The 20,017-nt window shown below is 48.5% G+C and overlaps 1 protein-coding gene across 21 annotated transcripts in view; it reads right to left on the minus strand.

Annotated features, from left to right (window-relative positions):
- GRIN1 (glutamate ionotropic receptor NMDA type subunit 1) overlaps nucleotides 1-17,353 on the minus strand; it is a 53,892-nt gene extending 36,539 nt beyond the window's left edge. For 10 of the 21 annotated variants that reach the window (XR_010910338.1, XR_010910339.1, XM_067471933.1 and 7 more), the window contains exons 1-7: nucleotides 17,015-17,351; nucleotides 11,963-12,097; nucleotides 10,548-10,724; nucleotides 6,596-6,658; nucleotides 5,463-5,563; nucleotides 2,157-2,278; nucleotides 655-829 (exon numbers count right to left, since the gene is read on the minus strand). Coding sequence is in view for 17 of the 21 variants with exons in the window: in XM_067471933.1 (XP_067328034.1) it covers nucleotides 655-829; nucleotides 2,157-2,278; nucleotides 5,463-5,563; nucleotides 6,596-6,658; nucleotides 10,548-10,724; nucleotides 11,963-12,097; nucleotides 17,015-17,263 (1,022 nt within the window). In the remaining 4 variants the exon portion in view is untranslated. Of the gene's footprint in view, nucleotides 1-654; nucleotides 830-2,156; nucleotides 2,279-5,462; nucleotides 5,564-6,595; nucleotides 6,659-10,547; nucleotides 10,725-11,962; nucleotides 12,098-17,014 lie in introns of all 21 variants that reach the window. The other 11 variants (XR_010910337.1, XR_010910336.1, XM_060757250.2 and 8 more) reach the window with 6 other exon arrangements.
- Between the last annotated feature and the right edge of the window lie 2,664 nt (nucleotides 17,354-20,017).

Below are 20,017 nucleotides of genomic sequence, written 5' to 3' on the forward strand. Positions count from 1 at the left end.
TTGGTTCAATTCCATTGTTGGTGGAGTTCAGAATACTCTTTGATTATAGGTGAACTATCAATCCCAGTAACTACAACTCCCAGACTCAAGCTCAAAAGCCCACCAAACCTGTCTAGTGTTTTCTGTTGGTCATGGGAGTTCTATGTGCCAAGTATAGTTCAACTCCATCATTGGTGGAGTTCAGAATGCTCTTTGATGGTAGGCGAATGATCAATCCCAGCAACTATAACTTCCAAACGATAAAATCAACCCCCACCAACTCCACCAGTATTCAAATGTGGTTGTATTGGGTATTTGTGCCAAATTTGGTCCAGTGAATGAAAATACATCTTGCATATCAGATGTTTACATTAGGATTCTTAACAGTAGCAAAATTATAGTTGTGAAGTAGCAATGAAAATAATATTATGATTGGGGGCCACCACAACATGAGGAACTGTATTAAGGGTCGTGGCATTAGAAAGGTTGAGAAACACTGCCTTGAAGTGTGGACCTTACTCTTCCTCCCTGCCTCTCCTTCCTCCAGCCTCTTCTCCCCTCTCCCACTTCCAGCGCCATTTTCCTCCACCTCCTGCTTCTTCTTTGCTTTGGTGGTAAAGGCAAGGTCTGAAGTGGTGGCCAGGTGTGATGCAATGGGCTTGCAGCTCCTGTTACCTTTTGAAGAGAGGGCCTGTCTTCCAGATGTTGGTGTTGCCCACGCAGCCCCTTGGCGGGTCTGTGATGTTCTCCTTCTCAAACAGGTCGTGCACGGCTTGGGCCACCACAGCCACCGCATCCCTGATGTGAGCCGACTCGTTCTTCCCATTCATGAGCTGCAAGCCAATGAGTCCTGGAACAGCAGAGGGTCAGTTAGGCTGGGCACAAGGGGTCTGGGTTCTGCCTGTAGCTCATGATAGGGTCATGAGCTAGACGCCCAAGCCGTGCACGACCTTCTCCCCTTCGGCCGCTTAAGCGGAAGCGTGCTGGGCCAACTTGCCTCTTATCATTCAATTAACCAACTTCAGACAGTTGTTTCTGCTTCAGCAGCAGCTCTTATTGCAAATAATGAAATGTGAATAAACATAAGAGCTGCTGTTGAAGCAGAAACAACTGTGCTTGAAGTCAGTTAACTGGATGATAAGAAGCAGGCTGGCTAGCTAATGGCATTGATAAGGGTTATGGGCCCAGCACGCTTCCGCTTTGAACTCTTTTTCACACATAGTGGAACCTCTGTGATTAATGGCCAGTGATAGATGAGTCTGATTTTTTTCCTCTAAGCTACTGACCCTCAACCCCAGTGCCCTATATGAAGGGCCAGGTCTGAGGCAGTGGGCAAGCAGTATCCATGCTTGACTTGGTTTGGGGTCTTTGGGCACTGAATATGACACTGCTCTGGTTTCTCTGCACTGTGGGTCACTCAGGGGGAGTGAGATGTATCCGTTAGAGGCATGCCACTCATAGAATTATGGAAACATAGAGTTGGATGAGACCTGGTGGGCCATCCAGTCCAGCCCCATTAAATCAAGAAGAAGGAAGATCACATCCAAAGCACCCTTGACAGATGGCCATCCAGCATCTTCTTCAAAGCCTCCAAAGAAGGAATCTCCACCACATTCTGGGGCAGAGAGAGAGAGAGTTCCACTGCTGAACAGCTCTCACCATTAGGAAGTTCTTCCTCATATTCAGGTGGAATCTCCTTTCTTTCCTGCAATATTCCATTGCGCCCTAGTCTCCAGGGCAGCAGAAAACAAGCCTGCTCCCTCCTCCCTATGACTTCCCCTCCCATCTTGATTCTGGCCCTCATCCTGTCTCCTCTCCGTCTTCTCTTCTGCAGGCTAAACATGCCCAGCTCTTTAATCCGCTCCTGATAGGGCTTGTTCTCCAGACCTTTGATCCTTTGAGTCTCTCTCTTCCAGCTTAAAGTCAACCTCTCTCTTCCATTACAGTGCCCAGAATTGGACACAGTGTGATTCTAGGTAAAGTGGTCTGACCAAGGCAGAATATAATTGAGGGGGAGAATGACTTCCCTGCATCTGGGCACTTGGCTCCTATTGATGCAAGCCAAAATCTCATTGACTTTTTTAGCCGGAACATCACATTGTTGCGGTAGCTACAAAAGCATAGGAGGCCAGCCCTGGGGGAGACGCATCTGGTAGTAGGGGAGGGTCGAGGGGTACCTTCTGGGGCGCTGCGCAGGGCGTTGCCCGAGATCTCCCTCTCTCCCACCAGCCAGACGTAGCCGGGACCAGTCATGTTCTCTTTGGCTGCCGCTGTGTAGACCGTAGTGGCATCATCCTCACTGGAAGAGAGCAGAGAACTGTGGGCCGGGTGGCGCAAACATAGGAGCCCTGGGCTTAGCCAAGGAGTGCTTGGAGTGGCAACCATGGGACCAGGGGCCTTGGGGCTGTCTCTCTGTGAGTGTCTGTGTGTGGACACACACTCTGTGCTTCTCTCTCTGTGCTGATGAGCGATGCCCCAAGCCCCCACCAGTTCATGCCATATGGGAAGAGGAGGGTTGTCCCAGCAGAGACACCTGCATCCCATTGGGTTCAGTTTCATCTTGGGGGAGGACCCCATCAGCAATCCCTTGAGATGAAACCAGCCGTGCTGTGTTTCATTCCTAGACTGCACAAGTGTCTTGTGTCATCAAGTCTCCAGTCCTCAAAGAGTAGCAAGACTAGAGATAGGATTAAGCTGAGGGGTTCCGCCCTCACATTCCTATGCATGTTTCCCAAAAGGGCTTTCTCTTTCCTCTTTGTGCCAGCTACTATCTCCTCCCCACAGTGTAGCAATGGAATTGATATCGAGCTGACTTCCTTTTTGAAGATATTTCCCCCGGGCGTGGCCATGTGGCCATTCACCACCATTGTCTTCTGCATTTTTTTCTTCCAGTGAGTACACATTTTGTGTCTCTTTTTAGGCAAAATGTAGCTACATGGATTTTTTGACTATTAATTTTTTGAGATTTAGTAAGCTAGTGAGCACCAAAACCTGTTTCATCTAGAATATATTTCTTTTACTTCAATAAATATTTTGAACCTAAAGTTCTGACTCTGCAGTCCTGTGCCATCCTATGGAGTAAAAGCTTATCCCATCTCACCACATGTAAGTTTCTGCTGGTTATGAAGTTTGCTTTTGGTACTCTGCTATATTTATGGCAGAATCACCCCAACAGAGGTTTTTTTTGTTTTTTTTTTTACCCTAACAGCTCAGATTCCCCAACAGGCCATGAAACACATTTGAGAGAGAAGGTTCCCAACTATCCAGCCTCATGAGTGCAGGCTCTCAGCTTCACAAATGGTCGTAAATAAGATTTCCTCCTCACTGGACGTTTCCAGTTTGAAGTGGAGTCTGACTGCCCATCTGCCTGTCCTCTCTGTCATACACTCAAAGCAGTAAAACTTTCATGAAAACAGAACTATTCCGATTAGTGGACATTCCTCCCATTTTGGAATGTGTGAAATGTGTGTGCACGAGTCTCTCTTTCTCTGTGTAGGTGAAAAGGTGAAAAACAGGCCGGTAGAGTCTTGGAAGGGAAGTATGGTCCCTCAAGAATTCTGCCCTCTCTTTGACTGCAATGTCCCCATTCCGCAGCTTGTGACTCTTTTGCAATAATGTGTCCTAGTCCACTCAAAAGGCGCAGTTCAGCTATTTGCCTCGTCTTCCTTGAGTGCAAAGTAGGGGCTTTTTGGGCAGAAAGAACACATGGGAAACATGGGAGGGCTAGAAATGGAAGACGCCACCCTCAGTCTGGACTGGCTGTTGGACGGGGGCCATGCCGTGCGCCCCGTGAGCAGTGCATGGCATGACACCCATGCAGAGCACTTGTCCGCACATCTTCAAATGGGTAGCAATAGGACAAGGGCTGACACTCACTTGGCTATCCTTTCGTTCTCTATCTGGTGAGAATTGCCATTTTTTGTGGTCCTCCAAATGCTGGACTCTTAAGTCATGTATTCCTCATCATTAGTTATCGATCATGACCAAACTCACAAATTGTGTATCTTTCTGTTTGTTTGCTTTGTTCTGTTAGAAATGTAATATAATGGACTGGTTGCTCTGACACGACAAATATATGACCAGAGCTGATGGAAGTTGCAATACTTGAACATCTGGAATGATGCAGTTTGTTGTGTTGAGTTAGGAGAGTGGGGTTTGCACTTAGACCAGGCATGGACAAACTTTGGCCCTCCCTCCAGGTGTTTTGGACTTCAACTCCCACAATATCAGTGTAATGTCAGTAGTTTAAATGTCTATGCTGCTAGCTGTGAAAGAGTTAATCTTTGGAACATTATGAAGCATGCATAGAACAGACAAGGAAGATGTTGTAATAGACTAGGAGGCTGGGCACTGAATTAATGAGCTGATAACAATGGGGTATAAATATAACAGACGCCATTTGTTCTGACTCTTTGCTTTTGCATTGTGACCATGCTAATGAGTAAGGATTATTGTAAAGAATGAAATGTAAATAAAGGTAAGAGCCGCTGTTGAAGCAGAAACAACTGTCTGAAGTCAGTTAATTGGATGATAAGAAGCAAGTTGGCCAGCTAATAGCATTGATAAGCTTTCACTTAAGCGGCTGAGGGGGAAAAGGAAAGGGCCCGAGGTTGTTAGGAATTGTGAGAGTTGAAGTCCAAAACATCTGGAGGTTCGAAGTTTGCCCATGCCTGATTTAGACACAAGGCTTGTGGATATATCATCTGACCTTGGCTTGCAGCATGCACAGAATGACTGAGACCTGACAGGGGAATCCAACCTTGTACGCTGCATAGCCATGGCTATCTATCACTGTGTCTTATTTTTGGGGTATGGCTTATATAAGATCTTCTGGGGAGGCCCTGCTCTCGGTCCCGCCTTTCTTGCAGATGTGTTTGGCGGGATCGAGAAACAGGGCCTTCTCAGCGGTGGCCCCTCAACTGTGGAATGCCTTGCCTAAAGATCTAAGATCGGCTCCCTCCCTCTTGACCTTTCGAAGAAAGGTGAAAACCTGGCTTTTTGAGCAGACCTTCCCACATATGGCGTAGTTATACGAATTAATGGAATTACTTGATGACACAATTGAATAATGACTTGATATGGAGATGCTCATGACAGCTTATATGTTTTTTTTCCTATTTTTTGTTAATGTTTTTAATAGTTTTTATGATTGTTTTACTTTTAATTATTATGACTGTTGAGGCATTGAATCGTTGCCACTTGTAAACCGCTTCAAGTCACGTCTGGGCTGAGAGGGGCAGTATATAAATATGGTAAATAAATAAATAAATAAATTGTGCAAATGCTTAGAAACCCTGCTATGGCTTATTTTGTGGGTATGTCTTATTTTAAGGGAAACAGGGTTTCTGCATGGTTATGGGGCCTATGGGAATTGTCTTATGGGGGAGCGGGGGATGATTTGGAGGTGTCCTCCCTTCCCAAAGGCAGCCGCTTGTGTCTCAAGGCCTGGATCCATCTGTCCATCTGTCTGTTGCAAGGCTCACCTGGCAGAGAGGATGATGACGCGGGCCTCCAGTTCCTTGGCCTCCAAGAGCAGCGAGGTGACATTTTTGGTCCCGGGTTCAAACTGCAGCACCTTCTCGGCCTGAAAGGGGTGCGAGCAAAGCAGGTCAGTGGGGAAGCCAGTTGCCCTTGGGCTGAGAGCCATGCTTTCTAGGAGGAAAGAGGGTCTCCTTAACGCTTTCCAAGCACTGCTAGGTATGGAAAGGAAGGGTGGCCGCTAAGTCGGTGGTCTCGTCTTTTTCTCTTCCTCCCCTTTCTTTTCCTTTTTTTCTCTCTCTTAACGGTTCTTTCTTTTTTCCCCCTTTCTTTCAACATTTTCTCTCTCTCTCTCTACTTTTTAAAAAGGTATTTTGCACTCGGCATGCAAACTGAAGTCACGCAAGACCCAAAAGAGAGGCGTGCATTTGTACAGGAAAGAGGAAAAAAAGGCATATATAGATATAGATATATATATATAGATTCATATATTTATTTTTTTGCAATGCAATTGAAAACTCAAACCAGTGTTGTTTTTCAAAAAACCAAAACAAAACCAAAACAAAACAAAGAAACAAACCACGGGAAACTGAGAAATGAAAAGAACCGAAAGAAAGAAATGCACAAGGTTGACCTCCAGAGCGGGGAGGGGAGATACCAAAGTGAGCGAGATTCACACCAAGGAACTCTTTCCTTTCGGGGCAGGAAGGAGGGGGAGGGACGGAGGGGGGGGGAGCATTTGGGGAGGGGGTTTGGTTCAACTCTCCAAGAAAGAAAGAAAAGAAAACTTGCAAGTTAATTATTGCTCGACATGCATGTCTCCAAAAGAAATGCTTCCAGGGCTGGCTTGCTACGGTTCCATTCTCAAGGTCAAACCAAACTTATCCCAACATAAAAGAACGTGCTGCCAAAAAACATGGAGTTTGCTCGCTTGCTCAATTAGAGGCATAGACAGATAGATAGTATTTGTTTTTGGATTTTCTTTTCTTGATATTATGATTATTATGATTATCAGTATCTTTATTATTATTATCATTATTTATTTTTATCATTATTATTTATTTTTGTGCCTGTGGCCAAGTTCATCATTTTTGCTAGTTAGGTTGGTGGGCGGCGTGCATTGTCCATGCAAATATACCTTGGGTCCTCGCTTGTTGTCATAGGATAGTTGTTCGAGGCTGTCATAGTTCCTTTTTTTACTCTGATGAATAATGTGCACAGAAAAAATATGTAGACACAGAAGAATATTATAAACAGTTGAAAAAAAATGACGTGTAGTAAAGCAATCCAATATCCAACTCCTCCTCCACTGTTTGTGAAAAAGGGGGCCGAATAACCCTGGAGCTTGCAAAAACCGGCCGGGGGCATCTCTATGACAAACCCTGATAGTGCTGTCAGTTTTGCTTTTTCCTCAGGCTTGTGTTTATTGATTACCTTTGTTTTTATTGTTTGCTTGTGAATAGTAAACACTGCTACTTCTCTATATTTATTGTTAACGTTTCCAATAATGGTTCTATACGAGTTCAAGGGGTCTTCCAAGGCTAGGATGAGATCGTCTGCAAATGCCTTTATTTCAGTGCTTCCCAACCTGTGAGCCCCCAGGTGCTTTGGCCTACAGCTTCCAGAAATCCCAGCCAGTTTACCAGCTGTTTGGATTTCTGGGAGTCAGAGGTCAAAACATCTGGGGACTTATAGGTTGAGAACCACTGCTCTAGAGCTTTGGAGAGCTTCTGTCCAACCATTTTAAAGCTCCCTGCCAAAGTGGTGATGGCACGATCATCAGCATAGATCTCAATAACCCCATAAGTTGAGGGGTTCTCAACTTATGGATCACCAGATGTTTTGGCCAACAACTCCCAGAAATCCCAGCCAGTTTACCAACTGTTAGGATTTCTGGGAGTTGGAGGCCAAAACATCTGGGGACACACAGGCTGAGAACCACTACTTTATTTTATAGGCTTGATTTGGAGTGGAGAATCAGCAGAGTGGAGGAAGACTGATTTCGTGGCTGTGAAGGCTAGTGTGGAGAAGCACAGGCCTATAGAGAAGACATGGGCAGACTTTCAAACTTTGGGGCTGCATGATGGGCCGCAGCAGGGTGGATGGGCCGGGAGGGCCCAGGGGCTTCTACCCAAGTTCCCTCCCTGCCCTTCCCTTCCCTCCCCTTTCTCTTCTCTTTCAGAGGCAGAAAGTGAAGGAAAAGATGTTTGGAAACATTTGCATTCCAAAAAGGTTGGTCTTGGTTAGGATGAGATGGTGGACAGGAGAGAAAAAGTGTATCCATTAGACCCCATATTGTCTTTTCCTGATATAGAATCCTAGAATCCTAGAGTTGGAAGAGATCCCCAAGGGCCATCCAGTCCAACCCCCTACCATACAGGAAGGCACAATCAAAGCACTCCCAATAGACAGCCTCTGCGGAAAAACCTCCAGAGAAGGAGACTCCACCACAATCTTGAAACATGGTTCACATGTTTCCTCTCTACCTTCACTTCTCCCCACTAAACTTCCCCCAGGAGGAAAGGAGGAAAGAAAAAGAGAAGGAAGGAAGGAAGGAAGGAAAGAGAAAGAGAAGGAAGGAGGGACGAAAGAGAAGGAGGGCATGACGAAAGGGAAGGGAGGGAGGGAGGGAGGGAGAAGAGAGAGGGAGGGAGGCAGGAAGAAGAGAGAGGAAAGGAGGGAGGAAAGAGAAGGAACAAAAAGACAACAGGGAAGGAAGGAAGGAGAGAGAAAAAGGGAAGGAAGAAGGAAAGAGAAGGAAGGAAAGACAAAAAGAAAGGAAGGAAGGAAGGAAGGAGAGAGAGAGAAAGAGAGAGAGAGGGATGGGGAGGGAAGGCAGGATGAAAGAGTGGAAGGGAACGAGGGGGAGAGAAAAAGGGGGAGAAGGGGGGGGAGGGAAGGAGGAAGGAAAGAGAGAAGGAAGGAGGGATAGGATGGTGAGAGAGAGGAGGGCCTGAGAAAAGAGCCCAAGGGGCCACATCTGGCCCCAGGGCCTGGGTTTTCCCATACCTGAACTAGACTATAGCAGCCTTCTCTGAACTTGGAGGTTTCATTTTAAGACCTCTATGAAGTGTTTCTAATCCTTTGATGGTTGCATTTTGAACGTAAACTAAAACCCCATGCATTGGATCATAGCTAGGTGTCATTATTAAATGTATTGGCCGCAAGAATCATCTCAAGTCTCTGTGTAAGTCCTCATTCAGCCTGAGAGGACTTCTAGGACTTGGGAGCAGGAAGAATGATGACCCTGTTCTCTGAATTCAGTGGTCAGTGATGTACGATCTGCATGGCTCAATTGAGTCCAGAGAAGCCAAGGTTGCTGCCTGTTGCCTCTCTGTCTGATTGGCCGCCTCCTATTTCACCCAGTGCAGGAAACATCTCCTCAATGAATGTAGTTGGATCACACGGTCACTAAAGAAGAAACCAAGCTGTTCTGTGATCTGTGCCAGCCTCCTCTTAGTATGACATAGCATGTCTTTCCGGGGCTCACCAGGAAGTTCCCCCAGGCTTGTTTCCATGCGCCCATTTACTCTGAGTTCAGATGGTTCTCCCAGGAGTAAGAACAAACCATATTCCCTTGTCTCCTGATAGAGAGTGAAGCGGCTAAGTGTTGCACAGGCCTTGCTTTTGAACTGCATGTTCAGGATTAGAATGGGACAGCTAAATACACTGGGACAACAAACGTTGAAAGAAATCCATAATAAATTGAAACTTCAGTCAATCAGAAGTAGGTACAGTAGAGTCTCGTTTATCCAAACTTTGCTAATTTGACATTCCGTCTTATCTGACGCACCCCTTTTCCTCCAGCCTTTCCCCTTCAATTAAAGGAGTGCTCCCCAACTCTCTCTCCATTCCCAATAAGTGGAAAAGGCAAGTCAAGAAGGAGGAGGAGGAGGGAGGAGAGGGGGGAAAGAGGCAGGACCGGAAGCGGAAGCGTCCTCCCTCCTTCCCTCTGTGATTTCCATGCTCCTCTTCCGCATCCGGGTACTTCCTGCTGGGCGTTGCCTTGCCTTTACTCTTTGAGTCCCTATTGTTAGCATTCTAGGTGTCTAGCGCCACGTTGGACGAGTAACAGTATTATCCGACATGTTCGTTTATCCAACGTTCTGCTGGTTTGTTAATGTTGGATAAGCGAGACTCTACTGTATGTGTGCATTTCTAAATGGGAATTTCTATTCTCATTTCTTTTGAGCCAGTTTGGACTTTGTGGGCTAGGATCTGAAACTCTAGGTGCCCATCTGACAGAAGGTAGTAGCTTTCCTGCACCATTTCCAGGGCACGGCTTTAGTGTCACGTAACACATTTCTCCCTGAGTCTCTTGGAAAAGACAGGTGATGGGTCTGAGCTCTGCCTGCCTGCTGACCAATGGCCTGCTTGTTAAGCGCCCAGGGCCAGTTTTGTTTCCTGCTTCCTGCTTCCTGGTTTGGCCCTTTTTGGGAGGGAGAGAGGGTGAATGGGCTTAGCTGTGTAATTCTCTATGGAAATTTGATTTATTTTTTTTTGTGGCTGAAGTATGCATGACCCTCAATGTGTGCTCATGCACAAGGGGGTGCCATGCGGTGTGCAGATGGCCATTGCAAATGCCTTCTGCAGCTCCTGGCATGGATTCGGACAACGCAAAGTAGGGCATCCATGTTTCCCGTTCTGTCCTTGAACTGAAAGATAAGGCCTGACTTTGCTTTTTGTCAGTGGAGGATGAGATCTTTTGCAAAATGAATGACTCGAGGAGGGTTATTTTATGATTATTTTGCAGAGCTCCAGGTTATTCTCCCCCTTGTTTCACAGTTGTTGCTGGGTTTTGCTTTTTGTTTTTGTTTCAATGTAGGAGATTTTTCGACCATGGCAAAGCAAGTGAAATGAATAAGAGTACAAACTTTTGTCAGGTACTACTCAAGAGACACTGTTGATGCTTAAAGCATAATGTTAGTCATGTTAACAATGGGAAGAAGAAAGAAGGTGTTTTACATACAGAAGTCTACATACAGACAACAAGTCTGAGACTTTAAAAAGGTTCTGCTGCGTATCGGCAGCAACAACAAGAACAACAACAACAACAACATTGTAGACAGCAGGGCAGGTGCAATACTGACCTTTGACTCTTTCTCTTCCAAGAGGGTCTCCAGTTTCTTCTGGGCTGCCCGCCCCTCATGGTCGTCGCTAACAATGAGGATGATGTGGTTCCACTTGTAGAAGCGCATCATCTCAAACCAGACGTTGGACTGGTGGGAGTATGGCGGCACCGTGCGCAGGAAGGACAGGTGGATACTCTGCGGGAGAGGAGGCCGTGAACAGGAGCCCCACAGAGCCCGGCCCCACAGCTCCCGCCCCCTCTAGCATCCCTTCCCCATGGGGCTAGTTGGGGCGCAGCATTAAGATCCCAATGGGATTTGGGGCTGCATCAGTATCTAGATTGAGAGAAGTCATGGTGCCCCTCTGTTCTGCTTTGCTCAGACCTCTTCACTTGGAATAATAACCCTGTGTCCAATTCTGGGCCAAACAAGTCAAGAGGGATATTGACAAGATGGAACATGTCCAGAGAAGGGCCACCGAAATGGTCAAAGGTCTGGGAACCATGAATCCCTCTGAGGAGTGGCTTCAAGAGCTGGATCTGTTTAGCCTTCTGAACAGAAGCCTTAGAGGGGATGTGGGAGTCATTTATTTATTTATTATTTATTTATTTACGACATTTATATGCTGCCCTTCTCACCCCGAAGGGGACTCAGAGCAGCTTACAAGATATATATACATACAATATATTATATTATTAACATAGTACAATATCAGTATTATATATTACTATATTGTACTATACCATTATATTGTAATATTATTAGTAATATTACATGTAATATAAAATATATAATTATCTTGCGGTAACACCAGAGGCACTCCAAGTGGCCAGATACTGGTCACAGGACATTTAATCAACTACCAAGGTTGCAAATTTTGTGTTTTGTCTGTTTGGTTTTTTTTTTGTTCTGTTAGAAATGTAATACAATTGTCTGGTTGCCCCTGACATGATAAATAAAATAAATAAATAATAAATAAATAAATAGTAGTAGTAGTATTTTGTATTACATTATAATATTATAAATATTATATGTATATACAATATATTACATTATATTATATTGTATTGTATTACATTATTAGCATAGCACAGTCATGTCTCAATATTGGAAAGGATGTCCTAAGGAAGAGAGAGCTGCCCTGGAGACGAGGCCTCAACGGAGCCATGGGTTCAAATGACAGGAGAGAAGATTCCACCTTAACATGAGGAAGAACTTGCCGACTGTAAGAAGAAGAGCAGGTCAACAGTAGAACTCTCTGCCTAGGAGTCCAGGGGAGGCTCCTTCTTGGAGGCTTTTAAACAGAGACTGGATGGCCATCCTTTTGTAGGAGGCGGGGGGGCGGCGGCTTTGATTGTGCTTGAATGGCAGAAGGGAGTCAACCTTTGGATTGCAAGCATCTCCTCCAAAGCCAAGAGTCACTCTGACGGAATTACCTTATCGGAGTAGATGGACATGCGCGTCGTCAGCCCAATGACTGGGATGCGATAGAAGCCCGCCGTGTAGGAGACAGGGGTCGGCGTGAGGTGGTCGTTGGGAGCTGGAGGGTGGCTCACGAGGATGGCATAGACCTGGGGAACACAGCATGCAGAGTGACTGAGGCACGCACCTGGGGGAGCTTTTTTGTAGAGTCCAGGATCAGAGAAGCAGAAGGCAAAACCAGAAGAACGGCCTGCTTCAAGGAAGTGTGCTTGCTCCATAAATGTTTAACACTTACAAAAATGATCAGCCACTGCCAGAAGGGACAGCGAGTTTCATCTATGCTGACGATCGTGCCATCACCGCCCAAGCAGGGCGTTTTGAAATGATGGAACAGAAGTTATCTGAAGCTTTAGGTGCTCTTACTGCCTATTACAGGGGAAACCAGCTCATTCTTAATCCATCTAAAATGCAGACGTGTGCTTTTCACCTTAAGAGCAGGCAAGCATCTCGAGCTCTGAGGATGACCTGGGAAGGAATCCCACTGGAGCATTGCAGCACATCCAAATACTTGAGAGTTGCCCTGGACTGAGCTCTGACTTACAAGAAGCACTGCTTGACTATCAAACAAAAAGTGGGTGCTGGAAATAATCATACGAAAGCTGACTGGCACAACCTGGGGGTCAAAACCAGATACTGTGAAGATATCTGCCCTTGCGCTTTGCCACTCTAGTGCTGAATACGCATGCCCAGTGTGGAATACATCTCACTATGCTAAAACTGTGGATGTGGTTCTTAATGAGACATGTTGCATTGTCACACGTTGTCTATGCCCTACACCACTGGAGAAATTATACTGTTTAGCCGGTATTGCACCTCCTGACATCTGCTGGGAAGTAGCAGCCAATAATGAAAGGACCAAGGCATTGACATCTCTGCCCCATCCCCTGTTCAGATATCAACCAGCATGCCAACAACTCAAATCAAGAAATACCTTCCTAAAATCTACAGAGATACTCGTAGGAACTCCTCAGCAAGCAAGAGTCCAAAAGTGGCAGGCTCAAACCATGGCTGATACCAAATTAGAGACTCCTTCCTGGGCACACTTGGAAGGAGCTAAACAGACTGCACTCTGGCACCATGAGATGCAGAGCCAACCTAAAGGAATGGGCCGCGGAGTGGAGTCCACGACATGCGGGTGAGGAGAAGAGCAAACCACAGACCACCTACTGCAATACAGCCTGAGCCCTGCCACATGCACAATGGAGAACCTTCTCACAGTGACACCAGAGGCACTCCAAGTGGCCAGCTTCTGGTCAAAGGACATTCCCTCACTACTTCGCGATTTGCTTTTAGTGGACTCGCTGTTTTGCGGGTTTTTGAAAATATTAATTAAAATATTAAATATTTATGTCCAGTGGAGGCCAGGGACCCCAGAAGGACATTTAGTACACTGCCAAGTTTTGAACTTTGTTTGTGTATTTAAATATATTACAACTGTACCCTTGGCTAACTTCTGAGATGATAAATAAATTAACCCGGGGGAACAGGTGAGGCAGGCTGTGATAGAGGAAGGCTTCCTTCTGCTGTCAGTTGGAAGGGAAATGTGCAGAGGAATGATTAAGAGAGGGAGGGATACGCTCTTGACTGTGCCAATTGGTCCCTCCACCCACAGGGCTTCCTGATGTAAGGTGGCCTGTGTATTCAGCTGAGAGGCAAAGGAGCTGTGGGCTCCATCTTGCATTGGTTTGAAGCCGTTCCTTATACTGGAAAGATGGATCTGGGAGTGCAAAGCGCAGGAGCTGGTGGACTTCTCTCTCTTAGTGCTGTTAGTGGACGTGCCACTTGCCGACAGAGGTTTAGGAGCCCTCTTTCAAGAGGGAGTGAGCAGAGCATCTCTTTTTGGTGGAGGGATCTGGACTCCTTTGCGCCAGCCTTCCTGGGAGCATTTCCCTCTCCTATCATGCCTTGGCAGGGCTCAGACAACCTTTCCCCGCTGGACAGGCCTAATGTGATTTATCTAACCGCACATTTAATGCGTAAGTGTAATTCCCCTCCAAGGACAGTTTCAGATGAAACGAAGGAAGACGGAGAGATGGAGGAGAGGTGCCAGGGAGGGAGAGGCTGCCAAGATGCTGTCCACAGCCACTGGCAGCGTCCTTGGGCAGGAAGCCAGGAAAGGGGGTTTGTTTCAGGGTCTGCTTCAGGCATGGACCAACTTCGGCCCTCCCTCCAAGTGTTTTGGACTCCAGCTCCCACAACGTGGGTAAGCAGATGATCCCTTGACTGACTGAAGTGTCCAGTTCCAAGAGGACAAAGGCCTGGGCCAACTTCAGCCCTCCCTCCAGGTGTTTTGGACTCCCAACTCCCACCACTCCTGAGGCTGTTAGGAATGGTGGGAGTTGAAGTCCAAAGCACCAAGAGCAGTGTTTCTCAACTTCCTAATGCTGCGACCCCTTAATACAGTTCCTCATGTTGTGGTGACCCCCAAACATAAAATTATTTTCGTTGCTATTTCCAAAACTAATTTTGCTACTGTAATGAATTGTGATGTAAATATCTGATCTGCAGGATGTATTTTCATTCACTGGACCAAATTGGGCACAAATACCCGATACGCCCACATTTGAATACTGGTGGGGTTGAGGGAGGGATTGATTTTGTTATTTTGGGGGTTGTAGTTGCTGGGATTTATAGTTCTCCTACAATCAAAGAGCATTCTGAACTCCACTAACATTGGAATTGAACCAAACTTGGGACACAGAGCTCCCACGAACAACAGAAAATACTGGGAGGGTTTGGTGGGCACTGACCTTGTAGTTCACCTACATCCAGAAAGCACTGTGGATTCAAACAATGCTGGATCTGGACCAAACTTGGCACAAATACTCAATATTCTCAAATGTGAACACTGGTGGAGCTTGGGGAAAATAGACCTTGACATTTGGGACTTATAGTTCACCTATAATCAAAGAGCAATCTGAACCTCACCAATGATGGAATTGAACCAAACTTGGCACACAGAACTCTCACGGCCCATAGAAAATACTGGAAGGGTTTGGTGGGCATTGACCTTGAGTTTTGGAGTTGTAATTCACCTACATCCAGAGAGCACTGTGTACTCAAACAATGATGGATCTGGACCAAACGGATACTCAATATGCCCAAATGTGAACACTGGTGGAGTTTTGGGAAAATAGACCTTGACATTTGGGAGTTGTAGTTGCTGGGATTTATAGTTCACTTACAATCAAAGAGCATTCTGAACCCCACCGAAGATAGAATTGGGCTAAACTTCCCACACAGAACCCCCATGATCAACAGAAAATACTGATGGTCTTTGGTGACCCCTCTGACACCCCCCTCCCAACCTCCCCCCCCCCCCCAGGGTTCCCAAACCCCAGGTTGAGAAATGCTGACCAGAAGGAGGGCCCAAGTTGGCCCATGCCTGGTCTATTCGGAGAGAGGCTCAGTTTGGGACAGTTCTTCTAGCTCTCAATGGCTGGCAGTGGACAGCTCCTGGTGCTGCCTTCCCTCCCTCCCTCCTTCATTCCTTCCCACTCAGATCTCCCTAATCCTAGGTGTTTTGGACTTCGACTCCCACCATTCCTAACAGCCTCAGGCCCTTTCCTGTGGCTGTTAGGAATGGTGGGAGTTGAAGCCCAAAACACCTGGAGGGAGGGCTGAAGTTGGTCCAGGCCTTTGTCATCTTGGAACCGGAGACTCCAGTCAATCAAGGGAGCATCTGCATCCCCATGTTGTCTGAGTTGGGAGTCCAAAACACCTGGAGGGAGGGCTAAAGTTGGCCCAGGCCTCTGTCCTCTTGGAACTGGACACTTAAATCTTGGAACTGGACACTCCAGGCAATCAAGGGATAGAAACATAGAATCACAGAAACCTCATGAGCCATTCAGTCCAACCCTCTGCCAAGAAGCAGGATCATCTACATGCCCACGTTGTGGAAGCTCAAAACACCTATAGGGAGGGCTGAAGTTGGCCCAGGCTTTTGCCCTCTTGGAACTGGACACTCCAGTCAACCAAGGGATCATCTGCATACCCAAGTCGTGGGAGTTGCAGTTCAAAACACCTGGAGGGAGGGCTGAAGTTGTCTCATGCCTTTGTCATCTTGGAACTGGACACTTCAGTCAACCAAGGGATCATCTGCATACCCACGTTGTGGAAGTCCAAAACATCTGGAAGGAGGACCCAAGTTGGCCCAAGCCTTGGTCCTCTTGTAACTGGACACTTAAGTCAGCACCTGGGGGGCAGGGGGGCTGAAGTTGGCCCAGGCCTTTGTCCTCTTGGAACTGGGCACTCCAGTCAATCAAGGGATAGAATCATAGAGTTGGAAGAGACCTCATGGGCTATTCAGTCCAACCCCCTGCCAAGAAGCAGGATCATCTGCATATACTCGTTGTGGAAGCCCAGAGCAGAGGGAGGGCTGAAGTTGGCCTATTCCTCTGTCCTCTTGGAACTGGAGACTTTGGTCAACCAAGGGCTCATCTGCATACCCACGTTGTGGAAGCCCAGAACACCTAGAGGAAGGGCTGAAGTTGGCCCAGGTCTTTGTCCTCTTGGAACTGGACACTTCAGTCAACCATGGGATCATCTGCATACCCATGTTCTGGGAGTTGCAGTCCAAAACACCTAGAGGGCCCAAGTTGGCCCATGCCTCTATCCTCTTGGAACTGGACACTCCAGTCAACCAAGAGATCATCTGCATACCCACGTTGTGGGAGTTGCAGTCCAAAACACCTGGGGGGAGGGCTGAAGTTGGCCGTGCCTTATGTTTGGGGGGTCAGCACAACATGAGGGACTGTATGAAGGGGTCGCTGCGTTAGGAAGGAGGAGAACCACTGATCTAGAGCCCCTTCCCCTCGACAGTCATGGGAATGCCCCAGTCGATCCTGTTTGGAGAAGGGACGGGCATGGGGCGCGCTCCCGGGGCTGCATTCCTGAGCCAGGCGCGGCCCCGTGTCCTCTCCCCGACGACGTCACCGCGCCAAAGCGCGCCCCCGCGAGAGAGGGAAAGGGAGAGGGCTTCCCTCCCTCCCTCCCTGCGTGCCCACCTGGCTGGAGATGAGGTCCTCGCAGACGGAGAGGGCCATCTGGATGGCGTTGGGCTTGTGGGTGACGGAGGTGGCGTTGAGCTGGATCTTCCAGGCGCCGTGCCGCTTGTTGGCCTGCAGGACGGCCTCGCGGAAGACCGCCTCGTGCCGCTTGGTGCTCAGCACCGCGCCCAGGTTGACGATCTTGGGCTCGCAGCCCGCCCGGGCGAAGGACGACGAGAGCAGCGCCGCCAGCACCAGCAGGCGCATGGCTGGGCCCCCGCGGAGCCCCGCGCCCCCTCGCCCCGCCGCTCACTCGCCCGCCAGCCCGGCGACCAGCCCGCCGCTCTCCGTGGTGCTGAAGCGCCCCCCGCGCGCGCACATGCACCCGCCTGGCGCGCGGCCCCGACGCCGCCCAATGCGGAGAGTCCAAAAGAGGGAGGGAGGGGGAGAGATTGAGGAGTGGAGGGACCCAGCCCCACCCTCACGCATCATCACGTTGGAAGGGAGGGAGGGTGGAAAGGCATCTTTTGGAAAGGCACCTCCCTCTCTTCTTTCCCTCCTTCCCCAAAAGAGCCCCCATGGGCAGGGGAAATGCATTGCTATTGAGTCACTGTGATTTCTCCCCACACGGGCTGCCTGGCCATCTGTCCGGAGGGCTCGGCTGGGCCCTGGGAGTCTCTTCCAACTCTAGAGTTCTATATCGTACAGTCCTGTAACGGGCAAAACCCAGGCTCAGGGGGCGGATGCACCCCCCTTGAGGTCTTTCCTCAGGCCCTCCGCTCTCTCACTGTCCTGTCCTTCCTTCCCTCTTCCTCATTCCATCCATCTCTTCTTTCCATTCTTCTTTCTCCTCAGTCCTTTCCTTCCACCCTTCAGTCCGTCCTTCCTTCTTTCCTCTCTCCTTCCCCCTCTCCCCTTCTCCTTCCATCCCTTTTGACTTTCCTTCCTTCCTTCTTTCCTCCCGCCTTCCCCCTCTCCCCTTCTCCTTCCTTCCTTCCTTCCTTCCCTTTTGACTTTCCTTCCTTCCCTCTTTCCTCCCTCCTTTCTCCCTCTTTCTCCTTCTCTCCCTCCCTTTCTTCCTTCCCTCCCTCTTTCTACCACCCTCCCTCCTTTCATCCTTCCCTCCTTCCCTCTTTTCTTCCCCTCTCCATCCCTTCCTTCCTTTCCTCTTTCTCCTATCCTTCCCTTAACCCTTTCGTCTGTCCTTCCCTCTTTCCTCCCTCCTTCCGTCTCTTTCTCCTTCCTACCTCTCTTCCCAATTGACTTTCCTTCCTTCCCTCTTTCCTCCCTCCTTCCCTCTCATTCTCCTCCCTTCCTCCCTTCCATTTTGACTTTCCTTCCTTCCCTCTTTCCTCCCTCCTTCCCTCTCATTCTCCTCCCTTCCCTTTTGACTTTCCTTCCTTCCCTCTTTCCTCCCTCCTTCCCCTTCTCCTTCCATTCCTCTTTCCTCCCTCCTTCCCTCTCATTCTCCTCCCTTCCATTTTGGCTTTCCTTCTTTCCCTCTTTCCTCCCTCCTTCCTTCTCATTCTCCTTCCATCCTCCCTTCCTTTTTGACTTCCCTTCCTTCCCTCATTCCTCCCTCCTTCCCCTTCTCTTTCCTTCCCTCTTTCCTCCCTCCTTCCTTCTCATTCTCCTTCCTTCTTTCCTTCCTTTCCTTATTACTGCCTCCTTCCCCTGAGACCACTGCAGTGCATACCAATGACTGATCAAGACCAAACTTGGCATCCAGAGCCCCCATGACCCATTCTGCGTCTTGGTGCAGTTTGAAAGCTGTAGTTCACCTGCACCTACTGAACTCATGCGACAATGGACCTAGACTACACTTGGAGCACAGGCAAATAACTCGGGCATTTGTAAGTAAATAAATCCAGGGCCAGGCAGGGAAAGCACACACAGAGAGATGGTCCTCTGCCTCTGGCCTTGTCCTGAAGCAAAACAAGATGTGGCCCTGGTTGGGTGGCTTTCCCAGCTCATGGGAGGGAAGCCCAGGCCTCGCCTCGCTCTCAAGGCCAGGAACAGAGATGCGATGGTGGAATCGAGGAGGAGGCTTGGCACAAGAGCCCACTCCTGCCTTGAATGTGAGAAGGTTTGCAGAGAGGGCGCCTGGGCTGCTTCTGCAAAGCGAGTGGGACCTGGGAAGGCCTTGGAGCGCCCGCATAGGAATGCCACGCACCCTTTGCACCCTTTGCACCCATTCTAGTCTTTGCCTTTCTGCATGGCAGCAGGAAGGAGGGAGGAAGGAAGGAAGGGGCCTATAAATATCCTTGTGCTGTGCTGTGTGCGCGTTCTGACAGCCCCCTCCCTCCCTCCCTCCTTCCATGCCAATGTGCCCTGCTGACGTGCTCGAAAAAGAGCCTGTTGCCATGGCAACCGTGCAGTGGCCCACATTCTCCCAATGTGCCCGGAGAACAGAACGAGCACAAAATCTAAAAGCGGATTTAGGAAGCGAGGGAAGAAGAGGGAGAGGGAAGGAGGGAGGAAGCCTGCGGTGCCCAGGGAGTGGGGTGACCTTGACCCCGCACTCTCTGCACCCAGGCCTGGCCCTTGGGGGCTTCTCCTCCTTGCCAAAGGCAGTTCCGACACAATGCCAAGCATTCAGCGCAGGGCGGGCAAAGGCACTCATGGGATGCAAGGCAGTCCTAAGGCACGAGGGGCTGAGAAGGGGTCTCCCTCCTCTCTGCAGCCGTGGCTCCTCCGAGGCTCACTCCGCAAGAGGACCACATCCTGCACAAGTGTATAGTCCTCATCGAGGAAAACACACAGGCTCACATGGGGAAGCCCTTTCCTCATTAGGACAGTAGGCTGATATTCTCACGTTGCACCCCTTTGCATATAAGCTGCTCCCTCTATATGATCAGTCTGTATACTTGAGAGTTAAATGCAGCATGTAGTCAGCTGAGTCTTTCCCTCTTTGTTTGGCCTTAGATTCAATGTAGAGATCATGTCAATTAAGTTGCTGTGTGTTTTCCTTTGCTGTGAGTTTGTTTTCCGTTGCTGTGAGTTTTCCGGCCTGTCTGGCCA

This window comes from Anolis sagrei, chromosome 11, assembly GCF_037176765.1.
Source record: "Anolis sagrei isolate rAnoSag1 chromosome 11, rAnoSag1.mat, whole genome shotgun sequence".
Taxonomy (NCBI): domain Eukaryota; kingdom Metazoa; phylum Chordata; class Lepidosauria; order Squamata; family Dactyloidae; genus Anolis; species Anolis sagrei.